Here is a 25,265-nt window from a genome sequence, read left to right as displayed (position 1 = left end):
TTAGGTATTCATTCAAACTATATGGTAGAAGAGGCAATTGTGATGTGAATGACTAAACTAACGTATTCAATTTGATGGTGAATAATATATCCGTGACTATTATTTTAAACTTTCAAATGGGTATAAAGGGCTATCCTTAAAAGATAGACATGTGCCATCGAAAACTTTTTTGTAGATTCATTTGACTGATTACTCATTCATTTTGTGGAAATTCATATGGAAAATAGGACGAGGAAAATATCATTTGTCTGATTTCTACTGAGTTTTTTATTTGATACGACCAGTGAATTGAAAATGCCCCAACATACAAATAAAAAAAAATCGGACAAAATATACTTTATTAATCCCATATTTTTTATAGACTTATGAAAGAAGAACAATAATAATAATAAAATAATAATTTTATTGCACAAATGAAACAAGTATCATAAACTATCCTAAATGATGAACAACAAAGTAGAGAAACCTGTAAGAAATTAAATTCTTGTATATGTTGAGAAGACGCAGGATAATAAGTATAAATAATAGATATGATACATAAGCATTACTCCAAATCTCTAGAAGTAATGCATAAAAATAAATTGAAAAATACAAGAAAAACGTACACTTGAGGTATAAAATGAAAAATATAACTAATGGTTTAGAGAGTTATTTTCACATATTAACACATGCATGAACAAAGCAATATATCTCAGAAAATGTATATCATGGAATGGGTTTATAATCGGAAGGAATGAAGGGGTTTTCGATTTGTAGATGTATATCAACCCTCGAGGTTGATTTGATATTGATATTACCATTCAACTTATTTTCGATTTGTTTGATATTAATAATTTCTGTGATATATTGCGGAAGGCGCTTGTAGAGTTTCGGTCCCAAAACTTCAAAATACTTCCGCCCAATAGACTTTAAAGCTTGAGAAGACAAGTGAGTAATGTGTTTCTGTCTTGTGTTATAGTGGTGTTTATTAGTTATCAGAGTGGATTTAGTGTTATACTGTTCAACTTTCAAATTGAAAAAAAAACTGTTCAAATTATACAAGTTTATTGTATAAGTATAAAACATAGAAAGTTTCATTTCTCTTTTCTTCATTATTAATGATAGTTTTTTCGGCTCCCCTCCAAGCTACTATTCCATAAGCTATATGTATTTCCACTAATGCGTGATACACTGTTTTCAGTTGGATTTTGTTCATGATATATCTAAGGTTTTTCAGTTTGTGAATTAAAAAGCGTAGTTTTTTTATCATATACACGATATGCTTATTCCACTTGAGGTGACTGTCAGTAATCACACCTAGGTATTTGAATTCAAATGTAGATTCTATTGAAAAATCATCAGAAATTTTTAAAGTAGTGAAGAACGGCAAAGTGAATTTATTATTGGATAGTGGAAGAAAAAATGTTTTACTAAGGTTTATAGTCAGCAATCGACTCTGAAACCATGATTTAATTTCATACAGATCTCTTTCTGCTAGTTCTCTCAAAGTGTTCCATTCTTGGGCTGAGTAAAAAATTGCTGTATCATCTGCATACGTGATTATTTCTCCTTTGGTATTGACTTCAAATAAATCATTTGAATAAATGTTAAATAATATTGGTTCTAGTACGGTTCCTTGAGGTACACCATACGTTACTGTTTCGGGTTTGCTATGGATATTCTTCAATTTGAGTTTTTGCAGTCTATTTGAGAGATAGCTTATGAACAAGTCTAGAACTTCACCTCTGATATCTGAATTTTCGAGCGATTCGATGAGTAGGTTATGGCTTACCATATCGAATGCCCCAGGTAAGTCAAGAAAGAGGCATAGAGCAGGCTGGCTTTTGTCCAGAGCTGAATAGATTCTGGAGGTCAATTTTAGTATCGTGTCTTGGGTGGAAACACCTTCTCTGAAACCATGTTGTTTTTCTGAAATCATTTCAAATTTATCAAGAAATTGATAAATTTGAAGTTAATTGCCTTTTCAGAGTTTTTTTGAATATCTTTGAAAAGTTTGTTATTACTGAAATAGGTCTGTAGTTGATAAATTCTTCTCTGTCGCAATTTTTGTATATAGGAAATACAATTATTGTTTCTTTAAATACTGCTGGAAAAATTCCTTGTTGAATGCATTTATTGATTAGGGAAAGATGGATAAAGTGGCCCAGGCAGGTGAAGTGGTCACCTTCTTTTTTCGGACGAACCAATAATGGCTATCTGTCAAAGACATATGGAAATAATTCATTTGTGGACGCCATATTGTCTCCGTAAACGCCGGCCATGTCAGTGGTCGTCTTCAGATTTTATGGTGAATTAATTGTGTTTTGTGGTTTGTGATCTAAGGGGAGTGATTTGAACATGGTTAAAAATTAAAGTCATCAGTTTCATAGAGAGACAATGCACGATTTTATCGATGTGGTGGATTAATTGAGCTATTCATTTCGCTGCAAAGTGGATCAATTTAACCTCATTTGTCATTTTTTGTATATTTTTTTTCGCCGCATGTTAAATCGGGTAAAATGGCCCACCAATAGGTAATAATGCTAATTTTTTCTGCAAGCAAATGATGTTTTGCGTTATTTTAGGTATGTCAAATAAATACACACGGACTTCACAGCAGCAGGAATGCAGTTCAGAGATAATGTATAAAGCTATACAAGCTGTACGACAAGGTGAAATGGGCTTCTTAAAAGCAAGCGAAACCTTCGGTGTTCCTTGAACAACGCTCAAACGGCGTCTAAACGGGAAAAACAAAGACGCCGTTGAAAATATAAAAATACTGGGGTCTCGTCGTCCAATCTTTAGTCCAAAACAAGAGGAAGAATTGGTGCAACATATTTTAGAACTGGAAAACGTTGAATCAGGTCATTAATATAAGTACAGCAGCTGCAGTTACTCCACCAACAGTTGATCTTTACTTAAACCCAAACCCAGAACATCCTTCGCAATATCGCTTTGCAACATATTGCCGATTCCCAAAGCACTGCCTAAGACTAGAAATGTGAATAGAAAAAGAGGGCGTACGGTCATTTTAACCAGCAGCTCATATAAAACTGAGTTGCAAGAAGAAACAGTACAGCAAGAACCAAAGAAAGCTACAAGGAGAGTAAAAAAGCTAATATTGAACCATACCCAACTAAAACTGCCAAAAAAGTCAAAACTAAAATAAAAAATGTGGCACGAACGTTGCTAAAAAGAAAAGTAACAAATATACTGACGACCCTGAATGTTTTCACTGTGGCGAAGTTTGGTCTAAATCAAAACATAAAGATGGTTGGATACAGTGTTCTAGTTGTAAGCGATGGGCCTATGAAACGTACTCGGGTTGTGATTTCAACGATGATAACTTTCATTGTGAATTTTGTTCCTAAGAATATTTTCTTTTAGGTTCGATTATGAATGAACAAATACAAATGAAGAGGTTGTTACTTTCACTCTATAGATTAGTAACTAAAAGTTGATTCAATTTGTTATTAATGAATAAATGAGAAGCTAACAAGTTAATATTTGATTTTTGCAATTGATATGAAAGGATGTTGATAATTAAATAAAAACTCTTGATGATGAGTAAACGTAAATATATTCAGATCAAGAAAAATAAAATACTCTTGATTATTGTGAATTAATATTTAGAATTGAAATACTTGTCGAATTAAAAACTGTTGTTTAATTTAAATATTTTTTCCATGCAAAATTTCAATAAACCTATATTAAAATAACATAATTCTGATGTTTTATTTGAAGTAGGCTACTTTACCGTTTATGAATTTGTATATGCCATTTTACCCGACCATTATAGGTGAAGTGGTCAATTTCCCATTTCGACTTCAATCTTGAACTATGCTAAAATTTTCGGAATATAAGTTTCTAAACAATATAGGGTGTAACTAAATAAGTGTAAAACATTTAGAGGAGGTGATTCCTCATCGAAAAAAAGATAAGATATTTCATATAAAGAAATTTCATTGGAGCATCCCTTGTTAAGATACAGCCCCTCAAATATAATATAATATTTGTATAATAATATTTTTCACAAGCACTAAAAAAGTTACAATATTGAAATCAACCTGACGTTTTGTACTACCAAAAAGACACTTAGCCAGTAATTTATTTAGTTTACCCCAGTTGTAAGAAGTGGAAATCGCAACCCCTAAAATTGTTCACCATTTATTTCCGATAGCCTGTTTCATTCTAAACAAAAAATGTCTCTTAGGTTTTTTGCCCAAAATAAACCAGTTCGCAGCAAAAAATCATTTCACGAACAACTACAGATATACATCGTCATAAATGCGAAAATACGAAACTAATCTATCTAGTAGGTCGCTATTAACGATAGTGACAATTAAATTGGTGACAATTAAATTGAATTAATACTAATTGTGTGTTGTTGTTCTGTTCTTAATTTGTTACTTTAATAATTCACTTGTTATTAAAATGGCATACACAAATGAGGAAATGGCTAATATGCATTACGTTTACGGTTTGTCGCAGGAGAATGGGTTAGAAGCTTCTAGAAGATATGCTGAGATGTATCCTCAACGGCAGCATCCTTCACATAGAATATTTGCTCGACTTCGTCAACGATTACGAGAATATGATTCATTCGACAAAAGAACGCAGGATTGTGGTCGCCATCTAGAAGTACGAACACCACAGCTTGAGGAAGCAGTACTTAATTTGATTGAAGAACAACCTACTACCAGTACTAAAAATATTAGTTTCCAGCTAAAAGTTGATCATATGACGGTATTTCGAATTTTAAAGGAACAACTCTTATACCCTTACCATCTGCAACGAGTACAGTCACTGTTACCGCGAGACTTTCCGAACCGTCTTGAATTTTGAAATTGGATGCTGAAAATGATTAGAAGAAATTGTGACTTTCTGAAGACGATAGAATTCACAGACGAATGTAGTTTTTCTCGGGACAAGATTATTAATTTTCATAATTACCACATATGGGCTGATGAAAACCCTCACGCTATTGTCGAAACTAACCATCAAGAACAGTTTTCTCTTAACGTATGGCTCGGAATTATTGGGGATGATTTAATTGGGCCTCATTTTCTACCTCATCGATTAAATGGTGAGGCATACGTTCAATTTTCAAGAGAAGTGCAAGACGTCAGAAGGGATATGTTTTTTATGCATGATGGAGCTTCTGCCCATTTTAGTCAAGTAGCATGTCAGCATTTAACTGAAACATATGCAAATCAGTGGATAGGTCGAGGAGGACCACAGAACTGGCCCTGATCCCCGGATCTCAATCCTCTTGATTTCTCTATTTGGGGCCATTTACAGCATTTGGTTTATCGTACTCCTGTTCGCGATGTAGAGGACTTGAGAAACCGCATCATCGATGCGTGCAGGGTAATCAGAGAGACTCCAGGAATATTTGAGCGAATACGTGGCTCAATGCGCCGACGTCTAGACGCATGCGAAATGTCTGAAGGTAGACATATCGAACATTTACTATGATTTCTACATGTTGTGTGTTTTGCTGATAATAAATTAGTTTTGTTTATTATCCTTTGATCGTTTAATGCAGGTATTAACTACAAAATAACAATAAATCCAGTTCACATTTATGACGATGTATCTCTGTAGTTGTTCGTAAAATAATTTTTTGCTGCGAACTGGTTTATTTTGGGCAAGAACCCAAAATATATTTTTTGTTTAGAATGAAACAGGCTATCGGAAATAAATGTTCAAATGGTAAACAAATAATAAGACAAAAAGTTACATTGGAAATAAATTTTAGAGGTTGCATTTTCAACCCCTCATAACCATGGGGTAAACTAAATAAATTACTGGCTAAGTGTCTTTTTGGTCGTACAAAACGTCAGGTTGATTTCAATATTGTAACTTTTTTAGTGCTTGTGAAAAAAATTGTTATACAAATTGTATGTACCCTCTTTAAGGGGCTGTATCTTAACAAGGGATGCTCCAATGAAGTTTCTTTATATGAAAGATCCTATCTTTTTTTCGATGAGGAATCACCTCCTTAAATGTTTTACACTTATTCAGTTACACCCTGTATAATATCGAAACTTAATAAGTACACGGATAATAATAAACAAACGAACTGTAAAAAGGTTGACATTTATTCGGTTGGCATGGGTTTAAAGCTTAGGATGGCCACTTTACCTTACCTTCCCCTATTGCAGCTAGTGGTCCTGCAATTATGTCAGAAATGTGTTTAACAGTTTCAGGCGTTATTAGATCAATTCCTGGTACCTTTAGTTGTGGTATTATTGTTTTTATTTCATTTTGGTTAACTGCAATATGTAGTTAATTGTTATTTATAATATGTAACGACGGTGTAATAACAAGTCCTTGCCAAATAATGCTGAATATGCCGAAGTTTAAAATTACTCGCAGAGCGAGATCTCTACCACAGATAATTCTGAAAAATAGGCCATCATTTTTCAATTTAAACGGCTTGCCATTCCCGAGAGTCACGCTGAACCGAAAAATGGCGCTTTTCAGGCATGAAACGAGTAAATGAAATGTGAAGTATTGCGTAGTTAATTAAATATCAGCACTAAATGGAATGTATCATCGCTTTTCTCTATTTAGTTCAGTTTATGCATCACAAAAGGCCACTATTTGCTAATCAATTGTTGGGCTACGAAAATGGCTTTGTTTTTATTCGCGTTTATAAAAGAGCGATAACATTTGGAAATATATCACTCGAGCTAGAAAATAAATCTTCTGACAATGATCCTTTAATGTTATAATGTTGGAAAGTAGCACCGTCATTTATGTCAGAATTTTGATGAATTTGTTATGGCAATAATTAATATCGCATATGTCTTCGGAATTAAAACTATTCACAAAGCTTCTGGGTGGATTTCAGGTTTTGAAAACGGAGAAAGATTATTTATGATTCACACAATTTACACAAACATTCTAGTAGCTTCCTTCACATGTGCTGAAAAGTTTCAGGTCTAACACATAGATGGTGCTAGTCTTATTGCATTCACCGCTTTCTCAATTAGTACCAACCTTCAAAAGAAGGCTGTTGGAATTTCATGATATTCAATCAGTCCAAAGGGTAAGGGAGCCAGGCTTCAACCTGACTAAAATCAAGACGACTTGCAGGTTCATGATATTCTACTCATAAGTTTGTGAGTTTTAGTGCTGGAAGTGACACTACTTTTTTATTTTCAAAACAATGGATTGAAAACAATTTCGTGTTTAAATTTTACACTGCTTCTTGATGATAAAAAATACCATTCACGCGAAGCAATGGTTTGGAAAGTGTTATAAGAACTCCGCTCCATCAAAAAAACAATTAAACATTGGTTGGCTAACTTTAAACGTGGTCGCAGAAATACCGATGATGCAGAACACAGTGGACGTCCAGATGAGGCAGTAACACTAGAAAACATGAAAAAATTCCACAAAATCGTTTTGAATGATCGACAAGGTAAATTGCGTGAGTTGTTTGATATTGTAAAGATATCAAAAGAACGTGTAGGATTTATATTGCATTGCAAAGTTTGGCTTGACTCGAGTCTTCTATCATTGAATACTAGCAAAACGAATATATTAGCATTCAAGTGTAATATACCTGATATCCCCCTAGACAATAACACAATGAAAAATAACCCCACTTTGAAATTTTTGGGAAATTATTCAGATGAAAATTTAAAATTTTCTCAGCATACCTATTGCACACATAAAAAAAATTGGCATCAGAATGTTTCGCACTAAGAAACATCTCGAATGAACTGGGGTTTTATGCAGCGAAATTAGTGTACTATGCCTTAACAGACTCTCATCTAAGGTATGGTATACCCTTTTGGGAAGAACATAGTTATTTCAATATTTATATTGGGAACCGTGTCAATTATACATAAAAATAGGGAGAACCATGAATATACAGCTACAGCCACATACCACACATGGCGGTCAAATGAACTGAGTCTACCAATTCCAAAAACATGTTTGGTTCAAAACTCGTTGATATATAATGGAATAAGGATATACAATAAACTTCCCAATGAAATCAAAGAGACTCTTTTCATCATATTTAGAGAGAAATGTACAAAACTATTAAGTGATAAAGCCTATTATGACCTACAAGAATATTTTGACGATGCCCTGTAATTTAGAATGTGATGAAACTTCGATTGTACTATGTGTGAAACATATTTCTATTCGTTGTCATAGTTCTTGTCATGTAACCTCTGCATATGTATGTATATACAGCGTGACTCACGGTCGATGGTAGGTTAGACGTTTCTGGAAAACGCAAAGCATGATTTTTCTGAAAATTTCACCTCTCACATTTCCTTACCTGTTCTATCGATCTAAAATATTTTCAGCATTGTGGCGTTGCCACTTCCATCAAAAAGTCCTAGCAACTTTATTTTTTCAAATGGAACACCCCGTATATTAATACATTTTTGGAATCGCTCTGGTATTTTAATACTTTTTTGTTGATAATGTCCTATACCTATCTCTATCTGGTTTCGAGATGAAAAATAAATTGTGCTTAATATGGTCCAAAACATAGCCTTAATAATTAAAATTAAGTACATCGGTACTCTCAATTCATGAAAAGTTGATATTTTGAAGATAGTTTGGACAGACTCGAAATATTCAAATAACACCAAGAAATCGACTCCATATCATACAGGGTGTGCTAAAATTACTATTATTTCCATTGTGCATAAAAGTAGTCAAAAGTTCATTTTTTCAAATGAAACCCCCTGTATATTACTCGGTAAATTAAAAGATGGTGAAAAATGCTTCAAGATGATACATCATATCCCTATACCTAAATTTACAAAGAGTTACCGACGGTGTTTCGAATCAACTTCCAAAATGAATGCAAATATCGATTATTCAAAGGGAGTTCTTATGAAATTATTTATTATACACATGGACACCATCCCTCGTAAATTTTGATTCGTCGCTCCAAATTATTTTTGACAAAAATTCCCGATCTTCCTGTGTATGTAAATTACTTATAAAAGTAACCGAACTGCTAGAAGCTTGATAATTCCACTGCTACCTAAATCCAAATTCTAAAAAAAAATAATGTTTCTAGAAGAAGCGACTTTATTGAGAAAACTTGACGATTTAGGTATAGGGACATGATATATCATCTTGAAGCATTTTTCACCATCTTTCAATTTACCGACTAATATACAGGGGGTTTCATTTGAAAAAATTAACTTTTGACTACTTTTATGCACAATGGAAATAATAGTAATTTTAGCACGCCCTGTTGATGTGGAGTCGATTTTTTGGTGTTATTTGAATATTTCAAGTTTGTCCCAACTATCATCAAAATATCAACTTTTCATGAATTGAGAGTACTGATGTACTTAATTTCAATTAAGGCTATGTTTTGGACCATATTAAGCACAATTTATTTTTTATTTCGAAACCAGATAGAGATAGGTATAGGACTTTATCAACAAAAATGTATTGAAATACCAGAGCGATTCCAAAAATGTATTAATATACGGGCTGTTCCATTTGAAAAAATAAAGTTGCTAGGACTTTTTGATGGAAGTGGCAACGCCGCAATGCTAAAAATATTTTAGATCGATAGAACAGGTAAGGAAATATGAGAGGTGAAATTTTCAGAAAAATCATGTTTTGCGTTTTCCAGAAACGTCTAACCTACCATCGACCGTGAGTCACGCTGTATATCTATATTTTATTTTAAATATATATATTTTACACACTTATACTTCACATCTTATACTTTATGTTTATATTGATATTTACTTATGACATTGTGTTTGTAACAAAAATTTTATTCTCAAACAATAAACATATCAATCAATCAATCAAAAGTGGGTGCCGCGCGAGCTCACTGTCGACCAAAAACGGAAACGTCTTCATGAATTTCAGCAGTTTTCGACCATGGTCAAACATAACAAACCAGAATGTTTGCGTTGATAAGTGACAATGAATGAAACATGGATTCATCACTTTACTCCAGAATCAAAACGATCGTTATCTGAGTGGAGAGCAACTGGTGAACCCCGTCCAAAGCACCTGAAAACACAAAAATCGGCTGGAAAGGTTATTATCAACAGTGAATATTATATAGCGTTGTTGGAGCGTTTGAAGCCCGAAATTGCGGAAGGAAGACCCCATTTGGAGGAAAAGAAATTGCTGATTCATCAAAGAATGCACAATGTTAGAAATCAGCGACTACGATGGCAAAATTGCATGAAATGGGCTTCGAATTGCTCCCGCTATACCATAGATTCAGCTCTCAGCGACTACTGGCTGTTCGCAGACCTCAAAAAAATGCCCACCGGTAAGCAATTTGATCTTTGTAAATCTTCAACTTTTCGAAAACAAGATTTATTGTCCTTGCGTACGAACCAAGAGATAGTAACGGATAAGATCGTATTTTCAAAAGGTTGAATCACGAAGTAGCTGTCAACTTCGACAAAGGTAACCCTGAAGACAAGATGTAGGAAGGGAAATGAAAAGTCGGTGATATATGAAAGGAGCTGCAAGGAAGGAGACCAAAATACATCAGGCAGACGAAGCGAGCTGTTGAAACTCGTTTCAAAAACCACACAGCAAATATCCGATATCGGAGACCAGAAAATCTAGTTGCCACTCAACACGCCTAAGGGATTGGCCAAAGAATATATGTAAACAGTTTATCGTTCACCTTCATATGAAGTTCTATGTTGGAATTAGCAGAAATTTCCACAGAGAAATCTTCCCGCAAACTTCTATCCGAAATTATTGATGTGTGTCTGAAAGTGAACGTGTTAAATATGAATAGAGACCAGTTTTAGAGATAAAATCAATCCGTTTCATCTTCTGAAGACGTCAATTTGTTTGGTGTAACGAGCGTCGAGAAGAATATTACAGTTCTGGTGTATGGAAACAGTGCTTGCTTCGGATTCATTCCGAGTCATAGGTTTCTGTTCTACTTTCATCAGAGAAATAATTCAGATACAACGTGTCACGCATTTTTTAAAGTATTTTTGCCAATAATTTTATAGAATGCCCCGTACTTTTCACAAGCACTGTATAGTATTTGTCTACGCCAGTTCTAATTGTGAGTATCGGTGCTACGAGGCATATAACTCTGTGAAAGATCATTATTCTTTGAAAATTTTAGTGCACGAAGAAAGCTGGAAACATTTCCCATCAATACTTGAAGTATTTTTCCCGCAGTCAAGCTGCGGGAAAAAGGAACTCGTAAAATTCTTTACTCACGATCAAATTTGCTTGATCTATTGTCATTCTTCAAGCATTTACGGCGGGCGAATGAGGTCGGGAAATGGAGCACAACAATAAATTATTTTTCCTTACGACGAGACGAAGTATCTCTCAAAAATTCATTGTCAGTTTATTATGCAGTACACAGTTAGGGTCAACTTATCTCGCTCATAGAAAGTGAGCAGGGACAGGAATATTTCATACATGGGCTGAAAAGTCCCGGGCCTAAGAAAGAAAACGCATTTTTTTTTTGTTCAAAATTGGCTTTATTCATAATCGTAGTCTCCATCAAGAGCCGCACAATCATTCCAGCGTCGCTCTAACCGATGAGCATTTTTTTGGAGGTATGCAAACATCCCGTAATCGATGGGAGCCATATCTGGCGAATACGGTGAATTTGGGAGCAATTCGAAGTTCAATTTATGTAGTTTTGCCATTATTTGATCGACTCGTGACACGATGCGTTGTCTTGATATGAACTTTTTTTCTTTGCAATATGCGATGGATTCTTTGCAATTTCCGCTATATAATATTCACTGTTGATGGTATTTTCCTTCTAAAGATAGTTGAGGAATATAACGCCACGCAAATCCCAAAATACCAAGGCCTCAACTTTTCCAGCCGATATTTATGCTTTCGCACCCTTTAGACAAGGTTCATCAGTTGCTCTCCACTCTGATGACGATCCTTTTGATTCCGGAGTGAGGTGATAGATCCATGTTTCATCCATTGTCACATATCGACGCAAAAATTCTGGTGAGTTATGTTTAAACATAGCCCAAACACTGCTCAGAATCATCAAGACGTTATTGTTTTTGGTCAACAGTGAGCTCGCGCGGTACCCACTTTGAACAGAGCTTTCTCATAGTCAAATGCTCAAGCAATCTAAAGCCAACACGTTCTTTTGATATCATTACAATGTCAGCTAAAGTCAAATTAAACGATAATGTGCACTCTTAAAGTCTCAAAGGCCAAAAAAACTAATACATAGAAATGAACCGGCAGCGAACTAGTCCACGTGGACTGTAGAATTGGCGGTTCGTATTGGATAGTTTTTAATAACCGAGTTTTATGATTGGCTGAAGAGTCATGAAATTAAATTTGAAGTCATGTTGTGGTGACGAATGGAAATCGGCAATGCGGGGATGGTTATCGCCGTCGTGTTCAGTTCAGGAACTGATCGCGATTTCGGTGTTGAAATTCGATATTGTTGCAGCTATAATAAATTAAAATTTTTGTTATCTGTTTGAAATGTGACCAGCTTGACAAGTACTGATACTAATAACGAGTGTGATAAAAACGTAGACATTTCCAGTGTAGTGATTCCAATAGCAATGGTGAACAATGCCAAAAAGGGATACCAGTGAATAAGATTCGGATGCATTTGAATATTGAAACACAGAGAGTATGTTTCAATGTAGGGTAGACCGGGGCGATCGGATCACAGGGCGAATCATATCAAAGTAAGAAATCTATGGATAATTCAAATATCGCATTCACATAGAACGCACTCAACCAGCGTTTTGTGTCTCTCCATTCACCTCGCACCCCCCAGACATGGGTAGTATTTCGATCATGCTTGTGAATCAGTGTCGACGACGCTCGTCAGCGACTTAGTCGTTTGTGTGTGTCGCAATTTTGGCGCTCATCCAAGGTACGTACTTACGATTTCTTTGTGTCATATTATGGATTTGTGTTGAAACTCAACTATATTGGTTTATATTGTTGAGCAAGGTGTCTAAATTAGAGAACCAATTCGCTTTCAAGTCTGATCTTAGAGGTCAACGTCTAAAATATTTATTTCAAAAGTCTTGATTTTGGGACTAATCGGATCATATCGTCAGGGGCGAATTGGATCACACTTTCAAACTGATTTATCACATGTTCGAGGTTATTGATTCACATTTATTTTATTGTAGATGATTCGCACATACGAAAGAAAGACTGATGCTGGAGAATGGTCTGAAGTAAAAATGAAAGAGGCTGTAAATAAAGTCCAGAACAAAGAGTCGACCTGATGTCAGGTTGCTGAGATTTTTGCAGTACCGTTCACGAGCTCACAGAGAAGAGTAACTTTATCCAGGGGTATTATTAGGCGCTGAGTTGAACCGCCAGCTTCAGATGAGAACTCAGAAAAAAGTTAGCTGACCGGCTATTGCACTTGGCAAATCATGGCTTCGAAATTACATACAAAGCGGTACGTAAAAACGCGTTCGAATTTGCGGCAAATGCAAAACATAAAATACAAATTTAACAGAGGTGCTGGAATGGCTAGTCAGGACTAGTTTCATCACTTCATGCAAAGAAATAAAAAATAAACTATTCGGAAGCCGATTTTCTCCTAGGTACTGAAGTTGCCATGACATAAAAGGACTGGGTCACCAAAGAATCTTTCAAGTTATGGCTGCAACATACCCATCGCTATCGTTTTTCAAACCGCTCAAAACCTATCATTATCAACAAGTCAAAGCATGGCAACACGCACATCCGGATCAAGGATTCAGGCTGCCACTGTTGGCAATGCTACAAAAGGCTACAAGAAGACTGGAATATTGCCACTAAACGCCAATGCAATACCTGACCTCAGGTTCATTGGTGATCAAGAGTCACACATTGTGGAGTCCCAAGTTCATTCCTCAAGCTCCCAACAAATTCAATCACAAGTGCAAACCACAAATAGACAGCCAGTAGCTGATGCAGCGTCAGCTGCAAGTTCACGACAGTCTGACAAAGCCCAGTCTTTCACGTGTGCAGATGAAAAAAAGGAGATGAAGAATAAAGCAACACCTGGGATAAAAATCAGCAAAACAGAGAGACTGTGAAGTGCCCCAAGTCCAATCCGAAAGTTCCCTACAAGTGCGTCCACAAGACCAATCCTCAAAACAAGTACAGTCAAAAATAAAGGTAGAATTCCAAGTCACAGATACAAAATAACTTATAATAATATATTGCCATCCACAAGTTCGCAACAGTCTAACAAAGCCCAGCCTTTCACCTGTTCAGAAATATTTAAAAAAATTCTTCCATCACCTTTGAAGTCACCAATTACTTCTAAGAGAATTCGTAAACTTATGGAGAGGGAAGGACCATATATAAGTGATTTATGTTCTGATATTAAAATTGATCTCATTATTAATTTTTACCACAGCAAGTGTTAATAAACTCAAAATTCAGTTACATGTTGTATACGATCCGATTCACCACGAAAGTTGGGTCGATGCCGATATTTTCCTTTTTTTACTTTTCAATAGCTAATTAAAAAATATATGGATGATTTAGGTTTTGAAATGTTTATTTCATAGCTGAATATTGCTTCTTACGTTTTCATCAATAAAAATAACATACACTTTAGTATGATTTGCTCAACTTCAAAAAAAAGTGATCCGATTCGCCTCGGTCTACCCTATGTAAGAATCTACATCTCAAGTTTGGTTTCGAGGGAAACAAACTATTACATCAAACAACATCAGATTTGACCGAAATTCCTTCATCAGCTGTCCTACGTAAAATAGTCAAAAACAAACCTTATGAACGCAAGACACGATCTGATACAGGATTACCAAAACTTTTGGATGTTCATATAATAAAATCTTCGAAAAAAAATATATGACTGTTACAAAAGCAATGAGATTCCTACAACTGAAATCATGAGGCAGAAATTTAATAATTCCGGCCATAACGTGAGCTGCTGTGACAAAACTCTTTAAAATTGGTGAAAGATACTAGGATTCAGATTTAACGTAATAAACAAACGTCAAGCAGTTATGGAAAGCAGAAGAATAGTGGAATTGCGTAAAAAATACTTAGAACAAATAATCAAATATAGACAAGAACAACGGCAAATTTTCTATTTGGTCGAAACTTGGCATGACACTCACGACACAGTTACGAAAGGGTGGACTGATGGTTCGAGAATGTGTACGCCTAACATGCCTGCAAACAAAGGATCGCCACTAATCATTGTGCATTGTGGGGGAAGTAAACGGTGGGTTCCGAATTCTTTGAAATTATATGGAAAAAACTGAGGACTGAGGAATGGTTTGAAAACACATTGATCCCAAATTTGGATTCGAATAGTGTAATAATTCTTAACAACGTTTCCTATCATTCGCGACAGCTCATCAAAGTATCGAATACAAATTCGAGGAAGGATGAAATACAAAGTTTTTTAATGGATTACAATTTGTATTTTGAAGAATACTATACCAAAAACCAACTACTTTTGAAGTTTCACAGACAAAAACCTTTGGAAAAAAGTGTGCCCTTAAGAGTATTGCTGAAATATGGTCACACTACTTTCCCTACTTTCCCAGTCACCTAAATAAACAAAATATTTATTACATAGTTATTGTGATTCTTATATAATCAGAAATGATTATTTATTAACGAAATTAGTTAACTCCCTAACTATATTATTAAAGGGGAGCTATTGGAAGGTAAGTTGCACCATATCGTTTACTTACTATAACTCACGCAAATTCACTTTTCAAAACGATTTTGTGTATTTTTTTTCATCTTTTCTGGTTTACTACCTTATTTGGACGTTTACTGCGTTCTGCACCATCGGTGTCTCTACGACCACATTTGAAGTCAGCAAACCAACATTTAATCGTTGTTTCTGATGACGCGGAGTCTGAATAAACTTTTCTAGCCATTGCCTCGCTCAAACGGTTTTTTTCCATCAGAGAGCAGTGTAAAATCAAAACACAAAATTGTTTTTGATCCATTGTTTTAAAAATAACAAAAGTGGTGTCACTCATAGCACAGTAACTCACAAACTCAAGAGTAGAATATCATGTAATTTCAACAGCTTTCATTTGGAAGTTAGTACTAACTGAAAAAGCGGTGAATGCGATAAGACTAGCGCCATCTATGTGTTAGGCCCAAGACTTTTCAGCCCATAAAGTATATTTGTTTTTTCGGTTGAAAATTTCAAGAACTGATAAAGTTCAATGGTGTGAATGTTTTAGATTGAATGACAGCAATTTCTGTCAGAAATTGAAAGCAATTCAATCCAAAAGATTTTCATTCATTTTACGATGAACAATCAAAGAGTGAAAAAGATATTTGCTCATATAGGTACGATACATCAAAAGCATTGATGCACTTCAAACATATACATTTTTTCTACTGATCTTGTATAAATGTCGTTTGTTGACAAAATCTTGTCTATTCGAAATTCGAATAGTTCCTTCTTTTTCTCAAACTGTATTTTCCATTAGCAATTATTTTCTCGGAGCTCAACATCACTAACATTGCATTGGAATATATTTTTTCTGTTATTTTTGACATTAAATTGCATTTTTGTATTCGTATTGAACATTTCCAATACTGATCCTCCAAAGCCTAGACAATCTTCCACTGTTATTTAAAGTCAGGTGTAAACATTATTCATTTGGATTCGTCTAATGGGAATTTTAGTATAATGCTTATTGAAGATATATCAGTAATGCGAGTTGCTATAAAGTAGATACGTTCAACAATCAATTAATATTATGACTTTTTATCACATTTTCTTTTGAAAAAGGCTAATTTTCCGTTTTCCGAACGTGAAATACTGTTAGCCGACAGTTTTACGTAGTATTAGTCACCGCTAGTTGATTGGTAGACGAATCAGGTGAAGAAATGATGAACTTTCCAGTTATTTTGACATTTGACAGTAGTTGGTAATTAGAAAACATTAGGATTTAATACCGAAAACAATTATGACAAAATATTATCAGTCGTCAAAATTTTTCTGTTTGATAATGAAGAAGGAGAATAATTTCAATCGGACGATTTAAGAAGTTTTGGGTATCAATGGCAAATATAAATTGGTAAGCTCATTTAACTTGAGGGGTATTTAAATTTTCAATTAACATTATTTTCAAGGTACCCAGCTAAAATAAAATGTTCAGAGGAAGATCCTATCTTGAACGAGAAACAAATTTCACTGCATTCGCTAGCTGATATACAGTTACGGTTTTTGTGCCCAGATGATTTGGATGAAGTCAGGGGGTTATGCCAGGATTGGTTTCCAATTGAATACCCATTCTATTGGTATGAACAAATTACCTCAACAAATAGGTAAGTTTCTCACTAAAGATAATTGTTTGTGTTACAGCCACTCCCTCAATTTATCATTGAAACAACTCATAAGGAAATTTCCTTTACCTAGGCTAGGTTGTGATAGTACAAAAAAGCATTTACTTGAGATCCAAGCCATTATAAAGTGCTATTAAATCACCTGTACTAGTTAGTGAAATTTATTGCATAAATGAGAAATTTGAATTCTACTGGACGGTTTACAAAACCCCAACATGTGTTTTGCAATACAATGGCTTTCTCAAAGGATTTTCATAAATTACGAAAACGCTAGAGGAAGCTATTGAATAGCGAAACACATTTTGCGTGTCTGTAAACTAGTATGACAACTCTTGAGGAAGTTATTATAAAGTGTTACTTAATTTTCATTAAGTATTGGTCAAGTCCATCAAATACTTCATTACCATTTATTACAGTCACAGAGTAACTTTAATAAGCTACAAAAAACAATGAATCACTTGAATATTTTGATGTAATAAAAGAATAATCAAATGTTAAATTACATTGCTTCTACAGACAACATCAACAGAATAGACCATTAGGTGACCCCTTAGAATTATTCACAGACATATGAAAAGTTACTAACAACAATAATACAAGGGGTTTCTGATATAGAAAAACAATGTTTGATTTCAATATTCAATATAGTTGCCTTCAAGAGCGTTACGACGACTATGGCGGTAATACAAAGATGCAAAAAAGAAAATAGGAATAAATATTTCAAACCAAAATACTTCACAACGTTTTGATTGTTAGTATCCACAAATACCTTCAGTTAATAGCTGGTTTAGCTTCATTTTTATTTTTCACATGTCATCGACATAAACATTTTTTTTTTTCATCTCAGATAGATTCCACTGCGAACTCATAATCATTCGGAGTAAAATATTGTTTTCTGTTCATCATTAGGATATTTGTGAGCGGGGCCACTTGAAGACACCCTGAGCAATGAGTGGGTATGTTATTAATATGTGTCAACACCTCGCAAAATGAACTTGAAATTCTGAAAACAAGCCAAAATCAAACATCCATCTGTTCGTTGACCTCTTGTCCTCCAGCGCCCTCTAACGGTCGTGTCGATAGTGACTCTTATTGATATATTCATTTTAATTATTTGTAAATTAACATTCTTTATGATTTTTTCACAGTAAGTTTTATTCATTGGCTGCAGTCTACAATCAGCGAATAATTGGCCTTATAGTGGCTAGAATCAAGTCATATTCCCACTTAAATGAGGAAGATCGGGGTATTCTCGCCAAATCTCTATCTGATTATGACATTGGCTATATACTTTCACTGGGAGTGCTGAAAGAGTATCGGAGGAATGGAATTGCCTCGCTTCTTCTGGATTCATTTCTCAAACATCTCTTAACAGATGAAAGGAGGCGTGTCAAAGCTGTGTTTTTACATGTTCTCACAACGAATTCTGCTGCCATACTATTTTATGAACAAAAAAAGTAAGTAAACACCCCTAGTTTGAGTGAAATTTCTCACTGTATTAAATCATTTAGATTTTCAATGCAACTTGTAAATTTTACTTTTATTTGTTTCACAGGTAAATATTAAATCAGGTCAGTTATAAAAATAATAAAGATACTCAAAATTATTGTGAAAAAAACCTCCTTCAACCGCTTATGAATGAACGATCCAAATGATCGACACTGCCTGTAGTCCAACCAGTGCTGGAAATCGCACGTTAAAAGGTAATACCTCGTTAATCCTCGGCTCGCACAAGTTTCGACTTATGAGGGTTGTTGTTTGTAGGAGGGCGACAGCTGGTTTTGAACAGACATATATCGTAGACTGTTCAAAAATTCTGTTAAAATCTGTTTTTCCGTTAGCTAGCTGTCGAAACTTGTTCGAGCTAAGGACTAACGAGGTCTTACCTTTGAATGTGTGATTCCTAACACGGGTTGGATGATAATAAGTAGTATCATCTCGAAGTTATGTGACTACTCAATATTACCCTCATGGATCTGTTTTGAAGCTTCTGTAGGCTGTTAAGATTTTCATTGCTTACAAAGTAGAGCAATGTACTGCAATAGTCAAAGTGGGGTGCTTGTATTGATTTATATATTGTTAATTTTGCAGATTCACTCATTTTATTTTTCAATCTATATAAAAGATGAATTTTCGTGGCTATTTTCTTCTAAATATGACTATAGTGCGCATTTCTTGAACTGCTTTGAGTATGTAATAAAACGCTGGCACAAGTGTGTTACATCTGAGGGGGACTACCTTGAAGGGGAAAAAATAGAAATTGACGAATGATTGAATGAATATTTTTGAGAAAAAATAAAATTCCTTTTTTTTTAATAGACACAATGTATTCAATTGATCCTTATGTAAATTAATTGAGCTGATAATAATTCAGGAAATAATATTTACGAATACCACTCGATCTAAAATTGTTTATATCAGATTTCATATCCCAATGTGAATCTTCAGTAAAGTATATTTTATGAAAACACCGCAGGTGATACATTGTAATATCTACTATGTCTATAAGATGTAAATTTTCTTCATGACAATAAACTATATATGATGGTAATGATAATGAAAATACAAGAGTGATGGAAACCACACATGACTCTCAAGTATATAATATAATGATGATGATGGGAATAAGAGCAATGAGAACCGCTCCACACTTTAGAATATATTTCCTTCACATAATTTATCAACAAGAAAGACTACAGTGGGTCACTTCAGCCTGTTAATTTCACCAAGTTACAAAGTATTCAGCAAAATGAAAATTTTGTAAAATGTAGAGGAACGACCATCAAAAGTGTTCACAGACCACATGACACTGATGTATACTTTTGATACAAACTTCATGATTAATAGCACACATCGAGAAGACGGGTCAAAAACCTAATACGTGAAGAGAGCTAAAGTATACTGTGCGAGTGGAAATTTCCAAGTATCTACTCGGCCGTCTTCTAGACATAAGCTCGGTAAACAGTCCGTCTTTCAGGCGAAATTGTATTACAGGTAACCAGGCAGTACATAAAATAAATTATTGGACACTTTGTAGGTATATGATTTTCTTTCTTAAAATTACGTTAACTCAAAACATAAAAAATTATAGGTGTTACCACCTGTTACCATCTTACATTTGATATTTATCGTCTTTATATCCTTCATAACACTCTAATTTTTCCTTCACAAAATGTACTTTTGAATATATATGTTGTACAAGAACTAAATGTGTAAATTAAATTTATCTGTTCCAGATTTAGGCTACATAGTTTTCTACCTTACTATTATTCTATCAATGGAAAATGTAAAGACGGATTTGTGTATGTATTATATATCAATGGAGGACACCCACCATGGACGATATTATATCCTTTTTGTTGAGAAATGACATTTGATTTTCAATTGTATAACTACCAAGAACAGTATAAGGGCATTGAGGAAAATATCTTGAAATTCTTGATCTCTGAAGGTTAAAAATGAAAGACAAGACAAAAATAAATACAATTTTATGGAACTTTCTTTACAAATTTAGATAAACATTTATTGAATATAGCTGAAACTCGAATTAAAATGTCACTTCCCTGTTTTTTTCAATACTACGAAATATTGAAGAATTCAGATGTGTTTTCGTAAATACAGAACACATTCATTTATAAATCATGTAATTGTTCGTGTTTGAAGAATTTTTTTTCAAATATATAATATGGTATTTCAATTGTATTGTTATATGAGTGAATTTTTAATTATAGAAACGTATAAAAAAAAATTAATACAAATTATGAAATTAAAATTCAACAACAAAAATTAATTGGTGCTCAAGGGTGACTTGATTGATTTGTGACTTGTCATTCAAAATTTAAAAATATACCTACTAATATGCCATTATTTTCAAATAATTTTTAAACTTTCTGAGGATGGTTTTCTACTTCACCCTCTTTATAGAATAAAATGTGGGAATCTCCTGGAGAAAAGATGTGTAGATCATGTAAAGAAGTAACTCTCAGACATAAACTGGAAGAAAAACCCCTTTTGAAATAACTACTTTCGTACAAACATTGAATTACACGAAAGAGTTTATTTTTGAATTATTCGCATCCAGAACTTTTGGCAAAACATAAAAGAATTGCTCAAAACACCAGGGTTTTCATGCATCTTGAACCAAACCTATATAATTTTAGCAAAGCTAATAATTTGAAAAAAACTGTAATATGTAATAGAAAATGTTTGCATACTTGCTCAATACTGGGGTCTTTTTACAGATTTCAAACAATCAGTAATAGTTGAATTCTCTTTGTTATTTAACAATATTTATTCAATCATTTATTTTTTATTCGAATGGTCAAAAATATATTATACTCAGGAATATATGTTTAATTTAGTATTAAAACATATATCGACACATTTAAGTACACAGCTTGACATTTGTTTATGTATTCATCTACTTACGGAGACGTGAAGATATTGACTTCATATTCTAGGGTTGTGAAGTATTCGTCAGGAGCTTCAAAATGATGTGTCACAAGACCCTCCTTTCAATTTAATTTTTTTTCACAGATGGCGCCCAGTCGCCATCTTGAAAGTTTCATCTGTCAATTTTACTTCAAAATAAAGTATTCATGCATTAATTTCATTATCCCAAATTTCAATTTTTTGAGTTGACCCGTTCAAAAAATAAAAGGGGGGATATTAAAGAAATGCACTGTATAAATTGACGTTTGCATTTATAATTACGTAGAAAATTAATTTATTCGTTACTTTAGGACCTCCCACTTTAGGATATTTTGAAGATCAATACTTTCTTAAAATTGTTTACCTGGAATGGTTCCATTGAAAATATCTGAAATTATTCCCTGTCATTTTTTACTTCGTATTCTATATATTTTGTATATTCAATAGATTTTCAAATGAATTAATTATCTGAGATATAAATTGAATGATGTAGCCGTTACTACGTGGTAGAAGATCAAAATGATTAATGAATCTTTCTGTGTTTTTTACCACTTTTATTTGTAACTATCATTACTGCAGTTTCGTCTTATACAGACATTTTCAAACTACAATAAAACTGAAAATAAATAATAATGATAGTCCTTTGATAACTAAACTCCATATAGGACGAAATTGCAGTAACGATAGTCTTGAATAAAAGTGGTAAAAAACATAGAAAGTTTAATTTCTCATTTTTCATGATCTGAGATATCTTCGCATATACAATTATATTAAAAAAATATATTTCCAGAGATATTACCTATACCCTCCTTATTTTCATGCCAAGATTTCAACAAAGCAAGTTTATTTCGATTTTCCTTAATTAAAGTTACCGATTATATAAAGTTCATGTGCGGCAAAGTGATAAACGGAGTGGCGATATTTCCTTGGGCAGTATTCAAAATGAACAAAATGCTGCACTGGATCTGGAGAGAGGAGACCGGTGATCAACACCAAGATTACTAAACAAATTAGAACTAGTCGCCAAAAATTATTTGTTATTCGATTTTGTACGGAATATTTATTCAAACCTATTGATATTATAAAATTTTGTTATATAATTATAGGTATATGATACTGTTCTGTTCGATTGGGAACCTATTTTATGGTATCAGTATTATGCGTATTAGACTAGATGTCATGGGGTCAATTAAAAGTGGTTCCGCAGAAGTATTGCTATTTGCAAGGATAAAAATGAACTAGCGTTGTAGAAATTGCTTTAAAATATTTTGCCACCAAATCAAGTAGCAGATGGTATTGCTGAATACAATTTATTGGAAGGTTTTTCGCAAAATACTCACTCTATAGTAAGTTTCCTCGGGCATAAGTGACAGATGTAAGATAAAGTATCTATCAAGTAAGTTGGTAAAAAAAATTATCAGGGCGGATACCAAAAATAAAACGCTACGTGCTACCGGATTAAAAACCATCATCAATTTCGACCATTTGTCTTCTATTGCAGGTGACTATTAGGTTGTTTCAAAAGTTTTGTCCATATTTATGAGTCTGCTTTAAACTGTAATATCTCGTTGAACACTTATTCAATTTAATCGAAATAAGGGCCATTTGAATCGGTGCACTTTTGCAAGTCAATTCCGTCAGCATAAAAATTGTTTGCTCGGGATTCGATGAAGTCAACGAAGGCCTTTATTGCCTAGTCCTGATTGCCGGAAGTTCAGCCGGTGGGAAAGTTATCGAAGTGCTTGAAAAGATGATAAACGGGTGGGGAGAAGTCTAGGAAGTATGATGGGTGAGGCAGAACTAAGACGTTCAATTCGTTTAATTTTCGGACGGTGATTTGTGATACGTGCGGATGGACGTTGTTGTGAGCAGAATCAGATCTCTTCTGTTAACCAGTGCCGGCTGCTGCTGACGCAATATTCGGTTTATTTTGTCGATTATTGCACAATAGGACTGCTGGTTTTGACATTTGAGAAGTGCCTAGATGGCACTTCGGCGTCCAACCATTGTTCTGAACATCTCCTGTTGTCGTAGAGGATCCATTTATTATCACACGTGACGGTCTGATTCAAAAAGGATAGTTTTGGTTGCGCAAAACTAAAGGAGAACAGACCTCGAGGCATGACAATTTTTGTGGATCGTTTAAACCATCAAAAAGCGCATGGAAGCTGACATCCAGTTCTTCCGCAATCCCGCGTACAATTTGTGATGGTTCAGTCTCCACAAGGGTCCTCAAATCCTCGTCCTGTATTACTATAGGTCGACCACTTCGGGGATTATCTTCGATGCTAAAATCTCCGGAACGAAATTTCGCAAACCAACGTCTTACAGTGCGTTCATTAACACTAAAATTGCTGCTTCGGCAGCGCTTTGGTTCAATTTTGTCTGAAAACCGCTTAACGAAATCATAAAGTAAAAAGCCGAAGAGAAGCCTTAAATTTAAATTTGTAAAAAAAATTAACAACATCAATGTAAAGAGTACAAAATTCTCTGTCGATCAGTTTATACCAATACACAGTATAATAAATATTTATCGAGATATGGAGCTACAAAAACACATGACATTAAAACTGACAAATCATTTCTTACAACCTAATAATATGAAAATGAATTAAATTTGATGAAGTATCATGTTTAGTAATTATATACATTTTTTGGACAAAGTATGTAAGTCTGCCAAAGCAAAACTGCAAATAACTTTTTTTATAGGTTTATCAACCAACGTCGTTAAAGAAATGATTTTGTTTTCACCCCTTCAGTCTTGAATAATTCAATACCTACACTTTTTCTGTGTTTCTTATGAACTGAATTTGATTTCATTCTATTGGTAATATACCTATGTAACTTATTTTGCATAATCACTAAATGTTATATTAAAAAATCGAAAGAATATTGAATTTCGTTTGAGATATTTTGGCAATGTTTCAAGGCATTTTTGATCTGGAAACACCAAACGGTTTTGTTCATAGTACATTTTTGAAAGTGGGTATTAAATTATCCTACCCCCTATAGAAACTCCTATTATTTAGAATTCGTGAAAAAAATATCAATTTTTTGGAAAGTAACGTGGATGGAATGAACCTTCTTCATGAGAATAGTACAGCGAACGTGTTAAGAGAGACAGCACTAATAGTAGGGACAAACATAAACTATTCACATGTAAAACAGTGTTATTTACGTAATATTAATTTATTTTTTTCAAATATAAATCTGATATAAAAAAAAATATTTTGTACTAGTATAATGCCAACAAAGCATTGCTGTTTTGCAAATTGTACGTCGGATAATCGATATGAGGAAGAAATCGTGTTTTTTATACCATTTATAAAACCTCATATTAATGAGGTTAGATGTAAGAAATGGATACATGCTTCGAGGAGAGTGGATATAACAGTGCAGAAAATAAATAAATATTCATATGTATGCTCTTAACGTGAAATGAATAGTAAATTTTTCATAGTTGATTATCATTGATCAGAATGAGATACAACCTCAATCGTTTATTAAATTATATTCATTCATTATATTTTATTTCATTACCTACCATCTATATT

General features: G+C 33.9%; 1 protein-coding gene across 1 annotated transcript; it reads left to right on the top strand.

Moving 5' to 3' along the window:
• Positions 1-16,839: 16,839 nt before the first annotated feature.
• On the top strand, positions 16,840-22,831 carry Naa60 (N-alpha-acetyltransferase 60). The gene is made up of 5 exons (XM_023161295.2): positions 16,840-17,012; positions 17,068-17,262; positions 18,429-18,737; positions 20,517-20,627; positions 22,584-22,831. The coding sequence occupies exons 1-5, from the start codon at positions 16,996-16,998 to the stop codon at positions 22,714-22,716; spliced, it is 765 nt and encodes a 254-aa protein (XP_023017063.1). The 5' UTR covers positions 16,840-16,995; the 3' UTR covers positions 22,717-22,831.
• Positions 22,832-25,265: the final 2,434 nt, after the last annotated feature.

Source organism: Leptinotarsa decemlineata, unplaced genomic scaffold (assembly GCF_025532065.1).
Source record: "Leptinotarsa decemlineata unplaced genomic scaffold, Ldec_3_MD MMD2_tig00003736_RagTag_RagTag, whole genome shotgun sequence".
Lineage (NCBI taxonomy): Eukaryota > Metazoa > Arthropoda > Insecta > Coleoptera > Chrysomelidae > Leptinotarsa > Leptinotarsa decemlineata.
The sequence above is the reverse complement of the archived record's forward strand: the minus strand, read 5'-3'. Positions and strand labels throughout refer to the sequence as shown.

Excerpts from the sequence above, each read along its gene's own strand:
- Naa60 (XM_023161295.2), top strand. Across the intron at positions 17,263-18,428 it reads CAAATTACCTCAACAAATAG|TAAGTTTTATTCATTGGCTG; the intron begins GTAAGTTTCTCA and ends ATTTTTTCACAG. Across the intron at positions 18,738-20,516 it reads CTATTTTATGAACAAAAAAA|ATTTAGGCTACATAGTTTTC; the intron begins GTAAGTAAACAC and ends TATCTGTTCCAG.